Raw genomic sequence first — 22,251 nt, 5'->3', positions numbered from 1 at the left:
AGTTAAATTAAGATACAAAAAAAATTGTGTTCCCTGCAGGAAGAGGCAGTGTGGAGGACAAAGGGGTATGGCCAGGAGTTCTCAGGACTGTGGGCAGGTGGACACGGTAAGCCAGTAGCCCCCAGAGCATACCTTCCAAGTCTACCTGAGGTGGCACACGGTCTGACTCATCTAGGCAAAGAGGGTAGGTGCAGGCTGATGAGAGTCTACTGGTGTGCGCCAGGATTCTATTCTCATGCAGAGCAATGACCTGTCTTACTTGCTTGAGGAAGAATATTGGTAAAGCAATACCAACAGAGCCATCCCATATCCCTCCTGCAGACGGATTTTTTCAGGAAATACAAATCGACTTTGTACAGTTAACACCCTTTAAGAATTATTGTTATGTAGTGGTGTGCACTGATGTTTTCTCAAACTGGGTAGAGGCATTTCCTGCCGCCACGGATACTGCTGTGTTTACCGCAAAGGAAAAGTGCGCAGAAATTTGTGTGTAGATAATGGTACCCCTAGAAGTAGAAGCAAAGCTTGAAATTGTACTATTGTGATCATAGATACTGCCACTAGTATTATGTAGCTTCGGAACCATTCCCAGATCTTCACTTAACGAATCACCCTCTTCGAAATTTGTTTTTGTTTTGGTATTTGTGTCTTTTTGGTTGTTTTTGGAAGACAACCTCATGTCATGATTGATCCGCACAATGATCAGAAATACACCAATGAGGTGACAGTACAGTACCTTGTTGAGATGAGCCAACATTTGAGAACTTGCTGGTATGCCAAATGCTAACTGTCTTGATTGTGAACCAAGAGACTGTGTGATTGTTCTTACGCTCAGGTTGCCTAATAGACAGGTGGGAAGGACCATACCAAGATTTGTTGACAGCACTAAAGGTCGCCGAAAGAGAGACTTGGGTCCACTCGTCCCACTGCAAGAAGGTCGCTGACCCGGAGAGAACTCGTGACAAAGTAGTTTATTGCTCACATTCATCGAGTCTGTGTGTTCGAAGTGAACTGTGTGTTCCAAGTGAACTGTGTGTTCAAAGAGCAAGGTGGAGAGCAAAGTAAACTGTGTGTTCCAAGTGAACTGTGTGTCCAAAGAGCAAGGCAAAGAGAACCTCGTATCACCAGAGACTGTGGCATTCTTAACGCACTGCCTCTGCCGCAACAGGTCCTCGCGCAAAGGAAAAAACCAGGGATCTCCTATGAGTAATTCCTGCGATCTGGATACCAAGCTCTTCTTGGCCAGTCTGGGACCATGAGGCTCGCTCGAATTTCCTTTTTATGATCCCAGAACTTTTGGAACGAGAGAACCCGTAGGGAATACATATACCGACTGAAAACACCCACGGTGTCACCAGTGCATTCCCTGTTCTTGTTTGAGGGTCCCTTGACCTGGAACTCTGAAGCTTCTTGCTGAGACGAGATGCCATCATTCCTACTTGAGGAAATCCCAACGACATGTCACCTTTTCGAAGACTACTTGGAGGAGGTCTCCCCTCTCCTGGATGGAGATCTTGTCTGCTGATGAAGTCTGCTTCTCAGCTGTCCACTCTTAGAACGAACCTCGCCGACAGAGCGCTTGTATGTTTTTCCGCCCAGCAGAAAACCCTTGTGGTTTCTGCCATTGCTGTTCTGCTTTTCGTCTGTAGAAAACCGTTGTAAACGGCCCTTAACTCTAGACCGTTTATGTGGTGACAAGTTTCCTAACTTGACCATTTTCCTTGGAAGTTTTTCCCCCTGTGTGACTGCCCCCCCGCCTTGGAGGCTTGCATCCGTGGTCGCTAGGATTCAGTCCTGGATCTCAAACCTGCGCCCCTCTAGGAGGTGAAGACTGCGCAGCCACCACAGGAGTGAGAGTCTGGTCTTGGAAGACAGGATTAACCTCCGGTGTATGTGTAGGTGGGAACCGGACCACTTCTCCAACAGGGCCCACTGGAACATCCTGGCATGGAACCTGCCAAACTGAGTGGCCTCATAGGCCGCAACCATCTTTCCCAGCAACCGAATGTATTGATGAATTGACACTCTTGCTGGTCTCGGAATTTGTTTGACCAGACTCTGGATCTCCAGAGCCTTTTCCTTTGGAAGAAAAAACTCTCTGTAGTTCTGTGTCTAGTATTATTCCCAAAACCGACAACCGCGTCGTTGGGACCAACAGTGATTCCGGCAAGTTCAGGAGCCAACCCTGTTGTTGAAGAACTGTCAGGGAGAGTGCAATTGTGACTCCTTACTAGCGGCGGAGAACCATCATTACTGCCATCACTCTGAAATTGGTAATGACAACCTTAATTGCAAACCTCAGGTAAGCCTAATGAGGAGAAAAATGTAATTAGGCCTCCCTTATGTCTACTGAGACCATGAAAAAAAACTGCTTTTTCCAGATTGGAAATCACTGCCCTGAGAGATTCCATATTGGATTTGAATTTCTTTAAGTAGAAATTGACGGATTTCAGATTTAGGATTGGTCTGACCGAGCCATCTGGCTTTGGGACCACGAAGAGGCTTGGATAAAAGCCTTCTCCCTGTTGTGACAGGGGAAACCAGGCCAATGATCTGATGCTGATACAACCTTTGTATTGCGTCGCATACTACCTCTCCGTCCGGACGAAAATAGGTAATTTGAAAAATTGGTGAGGGGAAACGTCTGGAAACTCCAGTATGTACCTTTGGGACACTATTCGTAAAAACTCCCGGGTCCAGGTCCGTTCCAGGACTGACTGAAGAGTTTTAGACGTGGCCCCACCAGTGTGGGCTCCCGCAAGAGAGTCACAGTGTCATGCGGTGGATGTGGCAGAAACAGAGGATGATCTCTTCTCCTGTGATCTTGAAGAGGTTGCGGACCTCTTCCCTTTTCTCCTTCCTCTACCTGCAAAGAAAGAGGAATCTGTATCTATTGGGCCGAAATGACTACATCCGACAATGATGTGTCATCATCCATAGTGAGGGAACATAGGGCAAGAAGGCGGACTTACCAGCGGCAGCTGTCGAGATGAAATTCATTAGGCCATCACCAAACTAGGCTTCACCTTCATAGGGAAGAGACTCCCCTTCTTCTCGGAGTCAGCATCAGCATTGTATTGGTGAATCCACAACGCCCTCCTAGCCAAGACCGCCATTGAATTGACCCGTGAACCCAAGAGTCCTATATCCTTTGCAGTCGCACGAAAGTATGCTGCAGTGTCCTTGATATGACCCAACATAAGGAGTATTCCCCAGGGTATCTACATCGGATGACAAGGTACCCAACCATATTTGAATACTACTACTCCCCCATGCGCATTTAATGGCAGGACTAACTAACGTAGTCGTGGACACATAAATAGAATATATCGTAGCTTCCTGCATACGATCCGCTGGATTTGTGACAGGGCCCCGTGCAGAACAGGGGGCGACTCACACTTATTTCTGTCCGTGGCGGGAAAAGAAATAAACAATCAGAATCCTCCTGAAGATTTGAAACCATTTTGTCAGGGCTGACCCAGACTTTCTCACACAGAGCTCTCAGCACATGAGAATGAGGAACGATACCTCAGCTTTCATTACAACTTTATATAGTTGTGATAGCCAGGCAGTGGCAGATCCGTCAGTCATTTTAAAAGCATTGCACACCAGGCCGTTTCATCACATAAGCAAGCAGTTTATTCACAGTTCAGACAGGGTTATCACGACAGTAACATTTAACTTCTTTTTCTTCTCAACAGCACAATATTCATATGGGTTACATCAGGTTACATCTCCTTTCATTTGCTTCACTGGCAATAACAGCATTTACAGTGATGTGACAGCATTACAGTACAGTACATACCAGCGCAGTCTCTGGGAATCAGTAGTGCGGCTTCCGCAAACTGAGATTCATTTCAGTGTGCTCTCCCCCATTCGCTAGGGGCTCTATTTAAACGGGATCTCTCATGGACACGTTACTGGGGGCCTTCCGCCAAACGTGGTTCCTACCACTCACCCAGCTCGTCCTCTCCCGCAGACTCACACCTCCCGTCCTGCTTCTTGGGTACACCTGAAGGTCCTTTGTTCCTGGTTCCTTCCACTGTACTCTGCATACTGTGGCTCTCACACTGCACTCTCCATCTCTCACTGAAGCTGCTGGCTCTCCTGTTACACTGCAGATATGGGCTCTCCCTCTCTTCATAGCAACACCCACACGCTGCTCTTCTCTCCATCATGCCAGGGACTGTGGACCATGCTTGTTCCACAGTCCCCGGACTGCGTTTCTCCTGGACACTAGCCTGTGCCCTCCATCCTCAGACCTCAGCTCCCACTGAACTGTCCTGTGCTTTGTTCCTTTTGCTAAAATCCCCCTGCACTTCCTGTCCTAAACCCCTACATGTGGCAGGGTCTGCCAGAACTGGTTTTGGGGCCATAAAACTCCCCCACTCACTGATAAGAATTAAATGGCTTTTGGAACTTTCCAATATCTCTTGTCTCCTAACATTCCAGTATGCCACATATATACATACACATACACAATTTTATATATATATATATATATATATATATATATCCAAGAATTGCCCCGTCACTCCTCCAAAGCAGCTGGCTGTGGTGCCCTTCCTTGTGGACCGGCAGGCCCACCAATGTAAAACCAAAGAAATCAGGTGGCACTCGCAGACTTGTAGCTTGTAGTGAAAACAACCTTCACTCCGTGAAGAAATTTATTGTGAAACAGGTGTTTCACAATAAATTTCTTCACGGAGTGAAGGTTGTTTTCACTACAAGCTACAAGTCTGCGAGTGCCACCTGATTTCTTTGGTTTTATATATATATATATATATATACATACATATCCACACATAGACCCTTCTGTAAGGAGCAGCCAGTCCTCAGTGATGTCTTTAATGTGCACTACTTATGTACTGAATGCTCTTTTTTTTTTTTTTTTGCGGATGTAATCAGGAAACATTATGGTCGACATAGGAAACAGTATCCGTGTCGATATCAGGGAGTAGTAACTGGGCAAAATAACATTTTTGCGACCCCGAGGGGTCTGAGGGAAATATAGCTATGAACATGACATCCTCCATAGATATTTCTATGTCTGTGTTGGGGACACAGGGTCATTCAATCTCTCTCTCTCTCTCTCTCTCTCTCTCTCTCTATGTATACCCATATATATACCCTTTCTGATATGCAAATTTTATACCCAGTCAGATAATGGTGGTGCATACATGTCCACCCACACCCGTCTGTGTCCATAATATCGTTCTCTCTAGGTAAAAACATTCAGCCACCGACGTGTCAACACACAAGTACCAAGTAGCATCAAGAGCCAGCGGTGTCGACAGGGTCACTCCCACAGCCGTTTGTGGGACGAGCACTGAGCCTCAGACATGCCGACACACGTGTACCAAACACCCACCGACACACCGGGCATATAGGGGACAGACCCACAGTAAAGTCTGTCAGGCAGACACAGATGGAGTTTGCCAGCTTACAACCCAGCGCTCAATCCCGGTTCTGAAACCTTTATATATTGCCTCAGACCTTATAAGTAACTTATATTGCCTCAAATCAACTGTGCCCCCCCCCCCCCCGTTTTTCACTCTGTTATGTATACAGCAGTGTAAGGAAGGACCAGCGTCTCTACAAGAGAAAATGGCGCTGATGAGCTGTGAGGGCTAAGCCCCGCCCCCTTAATGGCGCGCTTCAGCCCCGCTATTTTTTATTATATTTATACTGGCGGGGTCAGGATTTAGTGCCTAGGCACTCATACCCTTGTTTTCCAGTCACATATGAGGATTTTATGCTGCCCAGGGCGCCCTCCCCGGCGCCCTGCACCCTACAGTGCCGCTGTGTGTGGGAGCATGGTGCGCAGCGCGATCGCTGTGCGGTACCTCAGAAGCCGTCACTGAAGTCTTCTTTTCTTCTTTTACTCACCTGTCTTCTGACTTCTGGCTCTGCAAGGGCAGTGACGGCGGGCTATGGGAATGAACCCCTAGGCGTACCTAGTGTTCAAAACCCTCAGGAGCTAATGGTGTCCTGTAGCCAAAGTAGCAGAGCCTTTAAACTCAATAGAAGTAGGTCTGACTTCTCTCCCCTAAGTCCCACGAAGCAGGGAGACTGTTGCCAGCAGTCTCCCTTAAAATAAAAAACCTAACAAAAGTCTTTTTCCGAGAAACTCAGTAGAGCTCCTCAAAGTGCATCCAGTCTGCCTGGGCACAGATCTAAACTGGAGTCTGGAGGAGGGGCATAGAGGGAGGAGCCAGTTCACACCCATTCAAAGTCTTAAAGTGCCCATGTCTCCTGCGGATCCCGTCTATACCCCATGGTTCTTGATGTGACCCCAGCATCCTCTAGGACGTATGAGAAAGGTGTATTACCACAGGTGATGGCAATCTTAAATTAAGAGGAAAGTCCAGGAACAGCATTCTGTCCCTCCTGGAGAACGTCATGTTCTGAGATATGTGTGTGTATCATACTTGCCTAACCTCCCGGAAAGGCTGGGAGGCTCCCAAAAAATTGTGTGGCCCTGCCGGCCCCCTGGAAAGGTGGGCAAGTGTCCCACTTTTGCTGGCAGCCCCCCGCACTCCCCCTCGTCCGCCCACAGCAGAGAACAAGTGGGCGGTCCAAGGGGGATACAATGATGAGATTTGTGTCATTGTAGCTCCGCCCCCCGCTGTACAGTGCCTGTTTTCCCTGCACTGTCTAGCAGGGGCGGGCCACGATGACACAACTATGATGCCACGCCCCTGGACCGCTCACTGTACCCGCCGGACATGCCCCCTTTAGCCTACCACGCTGCAGCCTCCCGGAGGATGGTGCAGCAAAGTAGGCACCTATAGTGTATCCCCTATATAATAGCCCAGATCTGTGACTCTGTGCCTGTGTGTATAACTCTGGGCGTGGCTAGGAGCTCTCATTGGGTTAGCAGCAGGTCTATCACACCCAATCCACAGCTGATTGGGCGAGAAACACCCTCCCGCACAGGTTACATCGAATGGGAGGCTCTGCCCTTTGGCTGCTTTGTGTTCCCAGAGCAGGATTATCCTTTTACTGCAGCATCCTATGGGGGTCATTCCGACCTGATCGCACGCTGCTGTTTTTCACAGCGCAGCGATCAGGTCACTACTGTGCATGCGTATGCACCGCAATGCGCAGGCACGTCGTACGAGTACAAAGCGGATCGTTGCTGTGGGATCGATTTAATGAAGAATCCACTCACACAGCCGATCGCAAGGAGATTGACAGGAAGAAGGCGTTTATGGGTGTCAGCTGACTGTTTTCTGGGAGTGTTTGGAAAAACGCAGCCGTATCCAAGCGTTTGCAGGGCGGGTGTCTGACGTCAATTCCGGGACCGGACAGACTGAAGTGATCGCAGCGGCTGAGTAAGTTCTGAGCTACTCAGAAACTGCACAAACTATTTTTGTACCGCTCGGCTGCACATGCGATCGCACCTTTGCACAGCAAATATACACTCCCCAGTGGGCGAAAAGTAGCTAGCGAGCGATCAACTCAGAATGACCCCCTATGTCCTGCTGCCAGTCCGCCTGCCCCCTCCGGCATCAACAATCCCCACTCCCTAGCCGCGGCACAGGTGGAACAAAAGCTGCTGCGGCCACCGGCATAGATGTGTATGAAAGCGGTGCAGTGGAAGGCTTTCATAGCCCTCCCTGCGCTGCATACTCTCTGAGCCCCTGAGCCTTCTCTGCGCGTTATGTCACAGAAGTGCCTCTTCGCCACAGCAGCGCCCAGATCCCCAGGGGCCCTGACTCCGCAACACAGCACCTGGGCTGCCAGCCTGGAAGCCTCGAGATGGCTAATGTAACGGATAGAGTGGGTGATATCGCGGAGGGTAATGTCTGGAGGCTGAATCAATGTAAAAGGTGACAGTGCTGTACAGTGCAGTGGGTGTGCAGTGTCACTGCACAGCACTCTCACCTTTTACATTGATTCAGCGAGTCAGTCAGTTCTACCAGCCAGTCACTATTGTTAGCACCGGTGTCCCAACATGCCGCATTACAGGGAAGTACACGCACTAAATAAACTACAGCTCCCAACAGCCCTTTGTGCCGAAGCATTCCGGCCCTTAGGGCTGCTGGGAGCTGTAGTTTATTGAGTGCATCTTCTTACCTGTAATGCGTCCCGTTCGGACACCGGCGCTAACAATAGTGACTGGCTGCTTGGCTGCTGTGCGAGTCTCCGAGAGAGCCACTGCCAAAGGGAGGATAGCAGCTTAGCTGCTTCCAAGAGGAGAAGCGGGAGAAGCATTACCCGCCCCTCCCCCACTCGCAGTACCTCCGGGTCCCATCCGTGGCACCCCCACCTCCCCCACTACGACCGCACCCGCCCCTCTCCCACCCGTGACACCCCCGCATCCGCTCCTCCCCCACCCACTGTGGCTCTGGACCCCCCCCCACGGCACCCATGCACCCCCCCCCCCCCCACGGCACCAATGCACCAGCCCCTCCCCTCCCCCACCCACGGCACCCCTGGACCCCATACGCGTCTACCGCTTCGACCCCTTAACCATCGCACTCCCTTTGTCCATGCAATATTTAACCACTCACACAATTATGATTGGAGATAATACTCCATATAATAAAAATATTGCACACAAGGGCGTGCAAGGGTTAAGAGGGCATAGCCCCTTACAACGATGTGAAGAGCGCCCATAGGGCGCAATGAATTGCCTAGTGGCACTCAGGACAAAACTGCACAGTATAGGGTGCCTTCCCAAAGAAATCAATAGTCACCAATATCTTACGTATAACAACGAGGCAGCAGTTCAAAGTAAGTCAAGAATCCCGTGTATTAATAAATCTACATAATTCCAAATGCGTCAACGTTTGAAGGTCCACAGACCTATTCATCAGGACGTACAACATATATATATATTAGTGTGTAATATAGTACACACACACATTTATTTTATTCATTTTTTGGTACATCTGTATGTGTCATACACACACGGTGGGGGAGCCACATTATAAGACTTAGTTTCCGGAGGACTCATTATGCCGGGGCACCGTTTCCTTGGTGAGGAAAGGCTAGTTCCGTGTTGTGGCTGTGAGCAGCGCGCTGATTGGCTCATGTACAGTTGCGGAAACTTTGTTGCCGCCTTGATGAGTGATGTGATTGGTTACAGGCACGTAAACGAGTAACTGGTGTGTGTGTTTATGTAAGTAGGTACCTGCAGCAGGTACAGTGTCTGGCGGTGACATATACAGCCGTGCTGTGACATTGATGGCACGGATCTGCCTCGTACTGTGCTTTAGGATTTGCACACTGTGTGGCACTGAGTGCAGCCGCTGCTGAGGTTAGATGGCTGGGAAAGGGGTGAAGCGTAGTGTGAGCTTACTGCTGCAGTGTGAGTGGGGTTCCTGCACCTATGTGTCCTCCAGGATGGAAGAATTCTGCTCTCATGTGTCTGATCACCTCGGGGTCCAGCAGCTCAGGACTGGAGAGGAGCACATGGATTGTGAGGGTGAGGCAATGAGATTTCCATGGGACTAAAGCATGCGCTTTTGCTGTTTTTCTGATCATTTCCAGGGGGTACTGTACTGTTAACACCTGTATCCAGGCATATATGCCTTGTGCTGCACTCATCATATGCGCTGCATAAACAGTTTGGTGGCCATCCTATGGGGTCTATCAGACCCTCCAACATGACCCGCCCCACTAGGTACAAAATGCTCTGTTTCTGGACTTCCCTCTTAATTTATTATTGCCATCACCTGTGAAGAAACAGCTTTCTTATCATTTAACTAGTTCAACACAGGTGGTGGAAATCATAAATTAAGAGGGAAGTCCAGAAACAGAGCATTTTGTACCTAGTGGGGCGGGTCATGTTGGAGGGTCTGGTCTATTCATGAAGCAGTGAGCCAGTGGAGAAGTTGCCCTTGGCAACCAATCAGCTGCTCTGTATGATTGTATAGTATGCAAATTTTCTCTAACGTCCTAGTGGATGCTGGGGACTCCGAAAGGACCATGGGGGGATAGCGGCTCCGCAGGAGACTGGGCACAAAGTAAAAGCTTTAGGACTAGCTGGTGTGCACTGGCTCCTCCCCCTATGACCCTCCTCCAAGCCTCAGTTAAGATTTTGTGCCCGAACGAGAAGGGTGCAATCTAGGTGGCTCTCCTGAGCTGCTTAGAGTAAAAGTTTAAATAGGTTTTTTTATTTTCAGTGAGACCTGCTGGCAACAGGCTCACTGCATCGAGGGACTAAGGGGAGAAGAAGCGAACTCACCTGCGTGCAGAGTGGATTGGGCTTCTTATGCTACTGGACATTAGCTCCAGAGGGACGATCACAGGCCCAGCCATGGATGGGTCCCGGAGCCGCGCCGCCGCCCCCCTTACAGAGCCAGAAGAGTGAAGAGGTCCGGAAAATCGGCGGCAGAAGACGTCCTGTCTTCAATAAGGTAGCGCACAGCACCGCAGCTGTGCGCCATTGCTCTCAGCACACTTCACACTCCGGTCACTGAGGGTGCAGGGCGCTGGGGGGGGGGGCGCCCTGGGACGCAATGAAAATACCTTAAATGGCTAAAAATACATCACATATAGCTCCTGGGCTATATGGATGTATTTAACCCCTGCCAGTTTTCCACAAAAAAGCGGGAGAAAGGCCGCCGAAAAAGGGGCGGAGCCTATCTCCTCAGCACACAAGCGCCATTTTTTCCTCACAGCTCCGTTGGAGGAAGGCTCCCTGACTCTCCCCTGCAGTCCTGCACTACAGAAACAGGGTAAAACAAGAGAGGGGGGGCACTAAATTGGCATATTAATATATACAGCAGCTATATTAGGGAAAAACACTTATATAAGGTTATCCCTGTGTATGTATATATATATATATATATATATATATATATATATATATATATATATATATATATATATATATATATATATATATATAGCGCTCTGGTGTGTGCTGGCAAACTCTCCCTCTGTCTCCCCAAAGGGCTAGTGGGGTCCTGTCCTCTATCAGAGCATTCCCTGTGTGTGTGCTGTGTGTCGGTACGCTGTGTCGACATGTATGAGGAGGAAAATGGTGTGGAGGCGGAGCAATTGCCTGTGTTAGTGATGTCACCCCCTAGGGAGTCGACACCTGACTGGATGGTCTTATGGAAAGAATTACGTGATAGTGTCGGCACTTTACAAAAGACTGTTGACGACATGAGACAGCCGGCAAATCAGTTAATACCTGTACAGGCGTCTCAAACACCGTCAGGGGCTATAAAACGCCCGTTACCTCAGGTCGATACAGACACTGACACGGACACTGACTCCAGTGTCGACGGTGAGGAAACAAACGTATTTTCCAGTAGGGCCACACGTTACATGATCACGGCAATGAAGGAGGTTTTGAACATTTCTGATACTACAAGTACCACAAAAAAGGGTATTATGTGGGGTGTGAAAAAACTACCCGTAGTTTCTCTAACGTCCTAAGTGGATGCTGGGGACTCCGTAAGGACCATGGGGAATAGCGGCTCCGCAGGAGACTGGGCACATCTAAAGAAAGCTTTAGGACTAACTGGTGTGCACTGGCTCCTCCCCCTATGACCCTCCTCCAAGCCTCAGTTAGATTTCTGTGCCCGACGAGAAGGGTGCACACTAGGGGCTCTCCTGAGCTTCTTAGTGAAAGTTTTAGTTTAGGTTTGTTATTTTCAGTGAGACCTGCTGGCAACAGGCTCACTGCATCGAGGGACTAAGGGGAGAAGAAGCGAACTCACCTGCGTGCAGAGTGGATTGGGCTTCTTGGCTACTGGACATTAGCTCCAGAGGGACGATCACAGGTTCAGCCTGGATGGGTCCCGGAGCCGCGCCGCCGTCCCCCTTACAGAGCCAGAAGAGCGAAGAGGTCCGGAGAAAGCGGCGGCAGAAGACGTTTCTGTCTTCAAATAAGGTAGCGCACAGCACTGCAGCTGTGCGCCATTGCTCTCAGCACACTTCACACTCCGGTCACTGAGGGTGCAGGGCGCTGGGGGGGGCGCCCTGAGACGCAATAAAACATGACAGAAATACCTTACATGGCAAAAAATGCATCACATATAGCTCCTGGGCTATATGGATGCATTTAACCCCTGCCAGAATATACAAAAAACCGGGAGATAGGCTCCGCCCCCTTTTCGGCGGCCTTATCTCCTCAGCACACTGGCGCCATTTTCCCTCACAGCTCAGTTGGAGGGAAGCTCCCTGGCTCTTCCCTGCACTACAGAAAGGGTTAAAAAAAGAGAGGGGGGCACTATTTAGGCGCAGTATTAAAACATACAGCAGCTATAAGGGGAAAAACACTTATATAAGGTTATCCCTGTGTATATATATATATATATAGCGCTCTGGTGTGTGCTGGCATACTCTCCCTCTGTCTCCCCAAAGGGCTAGTGGGGTCCTGTCCTCTACCAGAGCATTCCCTGTGTGTGTGCTGTGTGTCGGTACGTTTGTGTCGACATGTATGAGGAGAAAAATGATGTGGAGACGGAGCAGAGTGTCTGTAACAGTGATGTCACCCCCTAGGGGGTTGACACCTGAGTGGATGTACTGTTGAAAATTACGTGACAGTGTCAGCTCTATATAAAAAAACAGTGGTTGACATGAGACAGCCGGCTACTCAGCTTGTGCCTGTCCAGACGTCTCATAGGCCGCCAGGGGCTCTAAAGCGGCCGTTACCTCAGATGGCAGATACAGACGCCGACACGGATACTGACTCCTGTGTCGACGGTGAAGAGAAAACCGTGATTTCCAGTAGGGCCACACGTTACATGATTGAGACAATGGCAAATGTTTTTATACATTTCTGATAATACGAGTACCACCAAAAAGGGGTATTATGTTCGGTGAGGGAAAAAACTACCTGTAGTTTTCCTGAATCTGAGAAATAAAATGAGGTGTGTGATGATGCGTGGGTTTCCTCCCGATAACAATTGATAATTTCTTAAAAAGTATTGGCTGCATACCCTTTCCCGCCAGAGGTTAGGGTGCGTTGGGAAACACCCCCTTCCTTATTGTGTACGCTCGTCCGGGCACAGTATCCTAACTGAGGCTTGGAGGAGGGTCATAGGGGGAGGAGCCAGTGCACACCAGTTAGTCCTAAAGCTTTCTTTAGATGTGCCCAGTCTCCTGCGGAGCCGCTATTCCCCATGGTCCTTACGGAGTCCCCAGCATCCACTACGGACTATGAGAAATAGAATTATCGGTAAGTAAATTCTTATTTTTTCCTGAATCAGATGAATTAAATGAGGTGTGTGATGAAGCGTGGGTTTCCCCCGATAAAAAACTGCTAATTTCTAAAAAATTATTGGAATTATACCCTTTCCCGCCAGAGGTTAGGGCGCGTTGGGAAACACCCCCTAGCGTAGATAAGGCGCTCACACGCTTATCAAAACAAGTGGCGTTACCGTCCCCTGATACGGCCGCCCTCAAGGAACCAGCTGATAGGAAGCTGGAAAATATCCTTAAAAGTATATACACACATACTGGTATTATACTGCGACCAGCAATCGCTTCAGCCTGGATGTGCAGTGCTGGGGTGGCTTGGTCGGATTCCCTGACTGAAAATATTGATACCCTGGACAGGGACAATATATTATTGACTATAGAGCATTTAAAGGATGCATTTCTATATATGCGAGATGCACAGAGGGATATTTGCACTCTGGCATCAAGAGTAAGTGCGATGTCCATTTCTGCCAGAAGAGGATTATGGACGCGACAGTGGTCAGGGGATGCGGATTCCAAACGGCATATGGAAGTATTGCCGTATAAAGGGGAGGAGTTATTTGGGGTCGGTCTATCGGACCTGGTGGCCACGGCAACGGCTGGAAAATCCACCTTTTTACCCCAAGTCACCTCGCAGCAGAAAAAGATACCGTCTTTTCAGGCTCAGTCATTTCGTCCCCATAAGGGCAAGCGGGCAAAAGGCCACTCATATCTGCCCCGGGGCAGAGGAAGGGGAAAAAGACTGCAGCAAACAGCCTCTTCCCACGAACAGAAGCCCTCCCCCGCTTCTGCCAAGTCCTCAGCATGACGCTGGGGCCTTACAAGCGGACTCGGGCACGGTGGGGGCCCGTCTCAAGAATTTCAGCGCGCAGTGGGCACACTCGCAAGTGGACCCCTGGATCCTGCAGGTAGTATCTCAGGGGTACAAATTGGAATTCGAGACGTCTCCCCCTCGCCGGTTCCTGAAGTCTGCTTTACCAACGTCTCCCCCCGACAGGGAGGCGGTATTGGAAGCCATTCACAAGCTGTATTCCCAGCAGGTGATAATCAAGGTACCCCTCCTACAACAGGGAAAGGGGTATTATTCCACGCTGTTTGTGGTACCGAAGCCGGACGGCTCGGTGAGACCCATTTTAAATCTGAAATCCTTGAACACTTACATAAAAAGGTTCAAGTTCAAGATGGAGTCACTCAGAGCAGTGATAGCGAACCTGGAAGAAGGGGACTATATGGTGTCTCTGGACATCAAGGATGCTTACCTCCATGTCCCAATTTGCCCTTCTCACCAAGGGTACCTCAGGTTTGTGGTACAGAACTGTCACTATCAGTTTCAGACGCTGCCGTTTGGATTGTCCACGGCACCCCGGGTCTTTACCAAGGTAATGGCCGAAATGATTCTTCTTCGAAGAAAAGGCGTCTTAATTATCCCTTACTTGGACGATCTCCTGATAAGGGCAAGGTCCAGAGAACAGTTAGAGGTCGGAGTAGCACTATCTCAAGTAGTACTACGACAGCACGGATGGATTCTAAATATTCCAAAATCGCAGCTGATTCCGACGACACGTCTGCTGTTCCTAGGGATGATTCTGGACACAGTACAGAAAAAGGTGTTTCTCCCGGAGGAGAAAGCCAAGGAGTTATCCGACCTAGTCAGGAACCTCCTAAGACCAGGCCAAGTGTCAGTACATCAATGCACAAGGGTCCTGGGAAAGATGGTGGCTTCTTACGAAGCGATTCCATTCGGCAGATTCCACGCAAGAACTTTTCAGTGGGATCTGCTGGACAAATGGTCCGGATCGCATCTTCAAATGCATCAGCGGATAACCCTGTCTCCTAGGACAAGGGTGTCTCTCCTGTGGTGGTTACAGAGTGCTCATCTCCTAGAGGGCCGCAGATTCGGCATTCAGGATTGGGTCCTGGTGACCACGGATGCCAGCCTGAGAGGCTGGGGAGCAGTCACACAGGGAAGAAATTTCCAGGGCTTGTGGTCAAGCATGGAAACGTCACTTCACATAAATATCCTGGAACTAAGGGCCATTTACAATGCCCTAAGTCAGGCAAGACCTCTGCTTCAGGGTCAGCCGGTGTTGATCCAGTCGGACAACATCACGGCAGTCGCCCACGTAAACAGACAGGGCGGCACAAGAAGCAGGAGGGCAATGATGGAAGTGGCAAGGATTCTTCGCTGGGCGGAGAATCATGTGATAGCACTGTCAGCAGTGTTCATTCCGGGAGTGGACAACTGGGAAGCAGACTTCCTCAGCAGACACGATCTTCACCCGGGGGAGTGGGGACTTCACCCAGAAGTCTTCCACATGATTGTGAACCGTTGGGAAAAACCAAAGGTGGACATGATGGCGTCCCGCCTCAACAAAAAACTGGACAGATATTGCGCCAGGTCAAGGGACCCTCAGGCAATAGCTGTGGACGCTCTGGTAACACCGTGGGTGTACCAGTCAGTGTATGTGTTCCCTCCTCTTCCTCTCATACCAAAAGTACTGAGAATCATAAGAAGGAGATGAGTAAAGACTATACTCGTGGCTCCGGATTGGCCAAGAAGGACTTGGTACCCGGAAATTCAAGAGATGCTCACGGAAGACCCGTGGCCTCTACCTCTAAGAAAGGACCTGCTCCAGCAGGGACCATGTCTGTTCCAAGACTTACCGCGGCTGCGTTTGACGGCATGGCGGTTGAACGCTGGATCCTGAAGGAAAAAGGCATTCCGGATGAAGTCATCCCTACCCTGATCAAAGCCAGGAAGGATGTAACCATACAACATTATCACCGTATTTGGCGTAAATATGTTGCGTGGTGCGAGGCCAGGAAGGCCCCTACAGAGGAATTTCAACTGGGTCGTTTCCTGCAAACAGGACTGTCTATGGGCCTCAAATTAGGGTCCATTAAGGTTCAAATTTCGGCCCTGTCAATATTCTTCCAAAAAGAACTGGCTTCTGTTCCTGAAGTTCAGACGTTTGTCAAGGGAGTACTGCATATACAGCCTCCTTTTGTGCCTCCAGTGGCACCTTGGGATCTCAATGTAGTTTTGGGATTCCTAAAATCACATTGGTTTGAACCACTCACCACTGTGGACTTAAAATATCTCACATGGAAAGTGGTAATGCTGTTAGCCCTGGCTTCAGCCAGGCGTGTCTCAGAATTGGCGGCTTTATCCTATAAAAGCCCTTACCTAATTTTTCATACGGACAGGGCAGAATTGAGGACTCGTCCTCAATTTCTTCCTAAGGTGGTTTCAGCATTTCACTTAAACCAGCCTATTGTGGTGCCTGCGGCTACTAGGGACTTGGAGGATTCCAAGTTGCTGGACGTAGTCAGGGCCCTGAAAATATATGTTTCCAGGACGGCTGGAGTCAGAAAATCTGATTCGCTGTTTGTCCTGTATGCACCCAACAAGCTGGGTGCTCCTGCTTCTAAGCAGACGATTGCTCGTTGGATTTGTAGTACAATTCAGCTTGCACATTCTGTGGCAGGCCTGCCACAGCCAAAATCTGTAAAAGCCCATTCCACACGGAAAGTGGGCTCATCTTGGGCGGCTGCCCGAGGGGTCTCGGCTTTACAACTTTGCCGAGCAGCTACTTGGTCAGGGGCAAACACGTTTGCTAAATTCTACAAATTTGATACCCTGGCTGAGGAGGACCTGGAGTTCTCTCATTCGGTGCTGCAGAGTCATCCGCACTCTCCCGCCCGTTTGGGAGCTTTGGTATAATCCCCATGGTCCTTTCGGAGTCCCCAGCATCCACTAGGACGTTAGAGAAAATAAGAATTTACTTACCGATAATTCTATTTCTCATAGTCCGTAGTGGATGCTGGGCGCCCATCCCAAGTGCGGATTGTCTGCATTACTTGTACATAGTTATTGTTACAAAAATCGGGTTATTGTTGTTGTGAGCCATCTTTTCAGAGGCTCCTTCTGTTATCATGCTGTTAACTGGGTTCAGATCACAAGTTGTACGGTGTGATTGGTGTGGCTGGTATGAGTCTTACCCGGGATTCAAAATCCTTCCTTATTGTGTACGCTCGTCCGGGCACAGTATCCTAACTGAGGCTTGGAGGAGGGTCATATGCGGAGGAGCCAGTGCACACCAGCTAGTCCTAAAGCTTTTACTTTGTGCCCAGTCTCCTGCGGAGCCGCTATCCCCCCATGGTCCTTTCGGAGTCCCCAGCATCCACTACGGACTATGAGAAATAGAATTATCGGTAAGTAAATTCTTATTATAAATGTTACTTCAATGCTGATTGGTTCTTCTCCACTGGCTCACTTCTCCACACTTTTCTCTAACGTCCTAGTGGATGCTGGGGACTCCGTCAGGACCATGGGGATTAGCGGGCTCCGCAGGAGACAGGGCACATCTAAAAAGCTTTTTAGGTCACATGGTGTGTACTGGCTCCTTCCCCTATGACCCTCCTCCAAGCCTCAGTTAGGTTTTTGTGCCCGTCCGAGAAGGGTGCAAACTGGATGGCTCTCTTAAGGAGCTATTTAGTAAAGTTTTTTTTTTTTTTTTTAGGTTTCTAATCAGTGATTCCTGCTGGCGACAGGATCACTGCAACGAGGGACTTAGGGGAGAGACTTGCAACTCACCTGCGTGCAGGAGGATTGAAGTTTTAGGCTACTGGACACTGAGCTCCAGAGGGAGTCGGAACACAGGTCAGCCTGGGGTTCGTCCCGGAGCCGCGCCGCCGATCCCCCTTACAGACGCTGAAGAAAGACGGCGGAACGGAGGTCCGGAAACAGGCGGCAGAAGACTTCACAGTCTTCAGAGAGGTAGCGCACAGCACTGCAGCTGTGCGCCATTGTTGTCACACGGCTCACTGACACGGTCACGGAGGGTGCAGGGCGCTGCTGGGGGCGCCCTGGGCAGCAATATAAATACCTATTTGGCAAATAAATACATCACATATAGCCATTAAGGCTATATGTATGTATTTTAACCCAGGCCAGTTATTAAAAAACCGGGAGGAAAAGCCCGCCGAAAAGGGGGCGGAGCTTATTCTCCTCAGCACACGGCGCCATTTTCCTGATCAGCTCCGCTGGTGAGGAAGGCTCCCACTCTCCCCTGCACTGCACTACAGAAACAGGGTTAAAAGAGAAGGGGGGCATAAATTGGCGATATAATGATATATTAAGAGCGCATATATAGAAACAACACCTTCTAGGGTTGTTATATACATTATAGCGCTTTTGGTGTGTGCTGGCAAACTCTCCCTCTGTCTCCCCAAAGGGCTAGTGGGTCCTGTCCTCTATCAGAGCATTCCCTGTGTGTGTGCTGTATGTCGGTACGTGTGTGTCGACATGTATGAGGAAAATGTTGGTGAGGAGGCGGAGCAAATTGCCTGTAATGTTGATGTCACTCTCTAGGGAGTCGACACCGGAATGGATGGTCTACTTATGGAATTACGTGATAATGTCAACACGCTGCAAGACGGTTGACGACATGAGATGGCCGGCGGACAAATTAGTACCGGTCCAGGCGTCTCAGACACCGTCAGGGGCTTGTAAAAACGCCCATTTACCTCAGTCGGTCGACAGACACAGACATGGACACTGACCCCAGTGTCGACGGTGAAGAAACATACGTAATTTTCCTTTAGGGCCACGAGTTACATGTTAAGGGCAATGAAGGAGCTGTTACATATTTCTGATACTACAAGTACCACAAATAAGGGTATTTTGTAGGGTGTGAATAAACTACTTGTAGTTTTGCCTGAATCAGATAAATTAAATGAAGTGTGTGATGATACGTGGGGTTCCTCCGATAGAAAGTTATGGGCGGTATACCCTTTCCCGCCAGAAGTAAGGGCGAGTTGGGAAACACACCTTAGGGTGGATAAGGCGCTCACACGCTTATAAAAACATGGCGTTACCGTCTCTAGATACGGCCGCCCTCAAGAAGCCAGCTGATAGGAAGCTGAAAAATATCATGACAGTATATACACACATACTGGTGTTATACTACGACCAGCAATCGCCTCAGCCTGGATGTGCAGCGCTGAGGGGGCTTGGTCGGATTTCCTGACTAAAAATTTTGATACCCTTGACAGGGACAAGATTTTATTGACTATAGAGCATTTTAAGGATGCATTTCTATATATGCGTGATGCGCAGAGGGATATTTGCATTCTGGCATCAAGAGTAAATGTGATGTACATATCTGCCAGACGATGACACGACAGTGGTCAGGTGAGGCAGATTCCAGACGGCATGTGGAAGTATTGCCGTATAAAGGGGCGGTCCATCGGACCTGGTGGCCATGGCAACAGCTGAAAAATCCACCTTTTGTTACCCCGAATCACATATCGGCAAAAAAGGACAGTCTTTTCAGTCTCAGTCCTTTCGTCCCCATACGGGCAGGCGGGCAAAGGCCAGTCATATCTGCCCAGGGGTAGAGGAAAGGGAAGAAGACTGCAGCAAGCAGCCCATTCCCAGGAACAGAAGCCCCTCACAGCTTCTGCCAAGTCCGCAGCATAACGCTGGGGCCGTACAAGCGGACTCAGGTGCGGTAGGGGGTCATCTCAAGAGTTTCAGTACGCAGGGGGCTCACTCGCAAGGGAACTCCGGGATCCTACATGTAGTATCCCAGGTGTACATTGGAAATTCGAGACATCTCCCCCTCACACAATTCACAGGCTGTATTCCCAGCAGGTGATAATCAAAGTACCCCTCTTACAACATGGAAGGGGGTAGTATTCCACACTATATTGTGGTACTGAAGCCAACCGGCTCGGTGAGATCTGAAATATTTGAACACTTACATACAAGCGTTCAAATCAAGATGGAGTCACTCAGAGCAGTGATAGCGAACCAGGAAGTAGGGGACGATATGGTGTCACTGGATATCAGGGACGCTTACCTACAGGTCCAAATTTGCCCTTCTCACCAAGGGTACTTCAGGTTCCTGGTACAGAACTGTCACTATCAGTTCAGACGCTGCCGTTTGGGTTGTCCACGGCGCCCCGGGTCTTTACCAAGGTAATGGCCGGAATGATGATTTTTCTTAAAAGGAAACATGGACGCTTTCCTGATAAGGGCAAGGTCCAGAGAACAGTTGGAGGTCGGAGTAGCACTATCTTAAGTAGTTCTACGACAGCACGAGTGGATTCTAAATATTCCAAAATCGCAGCTTTTTCCGATGACACGTCTACTGTTCATAGGGAGGACACAGTCCAGAAAAACGTGTTTCTCCCAGTGGAGAAAGCCAGGGAGTTATCCGAGCTAATCGGGATCCTCCTAAAACCAGGAAAAGTGTCAGTGCATCATTGCACAAGAGTCCTGGTAAAAATGGTGGCTTATTACGAAGCAATTCCATTCGGCAGATTTCCCGCAAGAACTCTTCGGTGGGATCTGCTGGACAAATGGTCCGGATCGCATCCTCAGATGCATCAGCGGATAACCCTATATCCAAGGACAAGGGTGTCTCTCCTGTGGTGATTACAGAGTGCTCATCTTCTAGAGGGCCGCAGATTTGGCATTCAGGATTGGATGCCGGTGACCACGGAGGCCAGCCTGAGAGGCTGGAGAACAGTCACACAGGGAAAAAATTTCCAGGGAAGTGTGATTAAGTCTGGAGAATTCTCTCTGCATAAATAAGCTTAGAGCAAATTTATAAGGCTCTAAACTTAGCAAGACCTCTGCTTCAAGGTCAGCCGGTATTGATCCAGTGGGATAACATCACGGCAGTCGCCCACGTAAACAGAAAGGGCGGCACAAGAAGCAGGAGGGCAGTGACAAAACTGCAAGGATTTTTCGCTAGGCGGAAAATCATGTGATAGCACTGTCAGCAGTGTTCTTTCCGGGAGTGGACGACTGGGAAGCAGACTTCCTCAGCAGGCATGACCTCCACCCGGGAGAGTGGAAACTTCATAGGGAAGTTTTTCAGCATGATTGTGGACCGTTGGCAAAGACCAAAGGTGGACATGATAGCGTCCCGCCCGAAAAACGGGACAGGTATTCCGCCAGGTCATGAGACCTTCAGGCGATAGCTGTGGATGTTCTGGTAACACCGTGGGTGTACCAGTCAGTGTATGGGTTCCCTCCTCTGTTTCTCATAACCAAGGTATTGAGAATTATAAGACATAGAGGAGTATGAACTATACTAGTGGCTCCGGATGGGCCAAGAGGGACTTGGTACCCGGAGCTTCAAGAGATGCTCACAGAGGACTAAGGGCCTGGGGAGCTAAGAAGGGACTTGCTTCAGCAAGTACCATGTCTTTTCCAAGAATTACCGCGGCTGCGTTTGACGGCATGGCGGTTGAATACCGGATTCTGAAGGGAAAAAGGCATTCCATAAGAGGTCATACCTACCTTGGTCAAAGCCAGGAAGGAGGTGACCGCACAACGTCATCACCACATGTGGTGAAAATATGTTGCGTGGGTAAGGCCAGGAAGGCTCCACGAAGGAAATTCAACTAGGTCGATTCTGCACTTCCTGAAAACAGGAGTGTTTTGAGCCTCAAATTGGGGTTCATTAAGATTTAAATTTCGGCCCTGTAGATTTTCTTCCAGAAAAAATTGACTTCAGTTCCTGAAGTCCAGATTGTAAAGGGTGTATTCCATATACAGTTCTTTTGTGCCTCTAGGGGCACCGTGAGATCTCAACATAGTGTTGGGATTCCTTAAAATCATATTGGTTTGATCCGCTCAAATCTGTGGATTTGAAATATCTCACATGGAAAGTGACCATGCTGTTGACCAATATCTCACATGGAAAGTGACCATGTTGTTAGTCCTGGCCTCGGCCAGGCGATTGTCAAAAAGAATGGGCGGCTTTGTTTTACAAAAGCCCATATTAAAATTTTCCATTTGAACAGGGCAGAACTGGGACTCGTCTCCAGTTTCTTCCTAAAGGGGTGTCAGCGTTGTCACCTGAAACAACCTATTGTGGTGCCTGCGGCTACTGGGGACTTGGAGGACTCCAAGTTACTAGACGTTGTCAGGGCCCTAAAAATAAATATATATATATATATATATATATATATACAAAATAGAGAATTCAGCACTCACCATAGCAAGCTCACTTGTCCTCACAACATCAAGAAGGTGGGGTACCTTGAAAATCGGTATGCGGG

The 22,251-nt window shown here is 49.2% G+C and overlaps 1 protein-coding gene across 1 annotated transcript in view; it reads left to right on the top strand.

Moving 5' to 3' along the window:
- The first annotated feature begins 9,012 nt into the window (after positions 1-9,012).
- HINFP (histone H4 transcription factor) overlaps positions 9,013-22,251 on the top strand; it is an 86,559-nt gene continuing 73,320 nt past the window's right edge. The window contains exon 1 of the mRNA XM_063942609.1: positions 9,013-9,436. Coding sequence (XP_063798679.1) covers positions 9,274-9,436 — 163 coding nt within the window. The 5' untranslated portion in view covers positions 9,013-9,273. The remainder of the gene's footprint in view (positions 9,437-22,251) is intronic.

The sequence above is a fragment of the Pseudophryne corroboree genome, chromosome 10 (assembly GCF_028390025.1).
Source record: "Pseudophryne corroboree isolate aPseCor3 chromosome 10, aPseCor3.hap2, whole genome shotgun sequence".
Taxonomy (NCBI): Eukaryota; Metazoa; Chordata; class Amphibia; order Anura; family Myobatrachidae; genus Pseudophryne; species Pseudophryne corroboree.
Note: the sequence above shows the minus strand (reverse complement) of the source record. Positions and strands in the feature narration are given on the sequence as shown.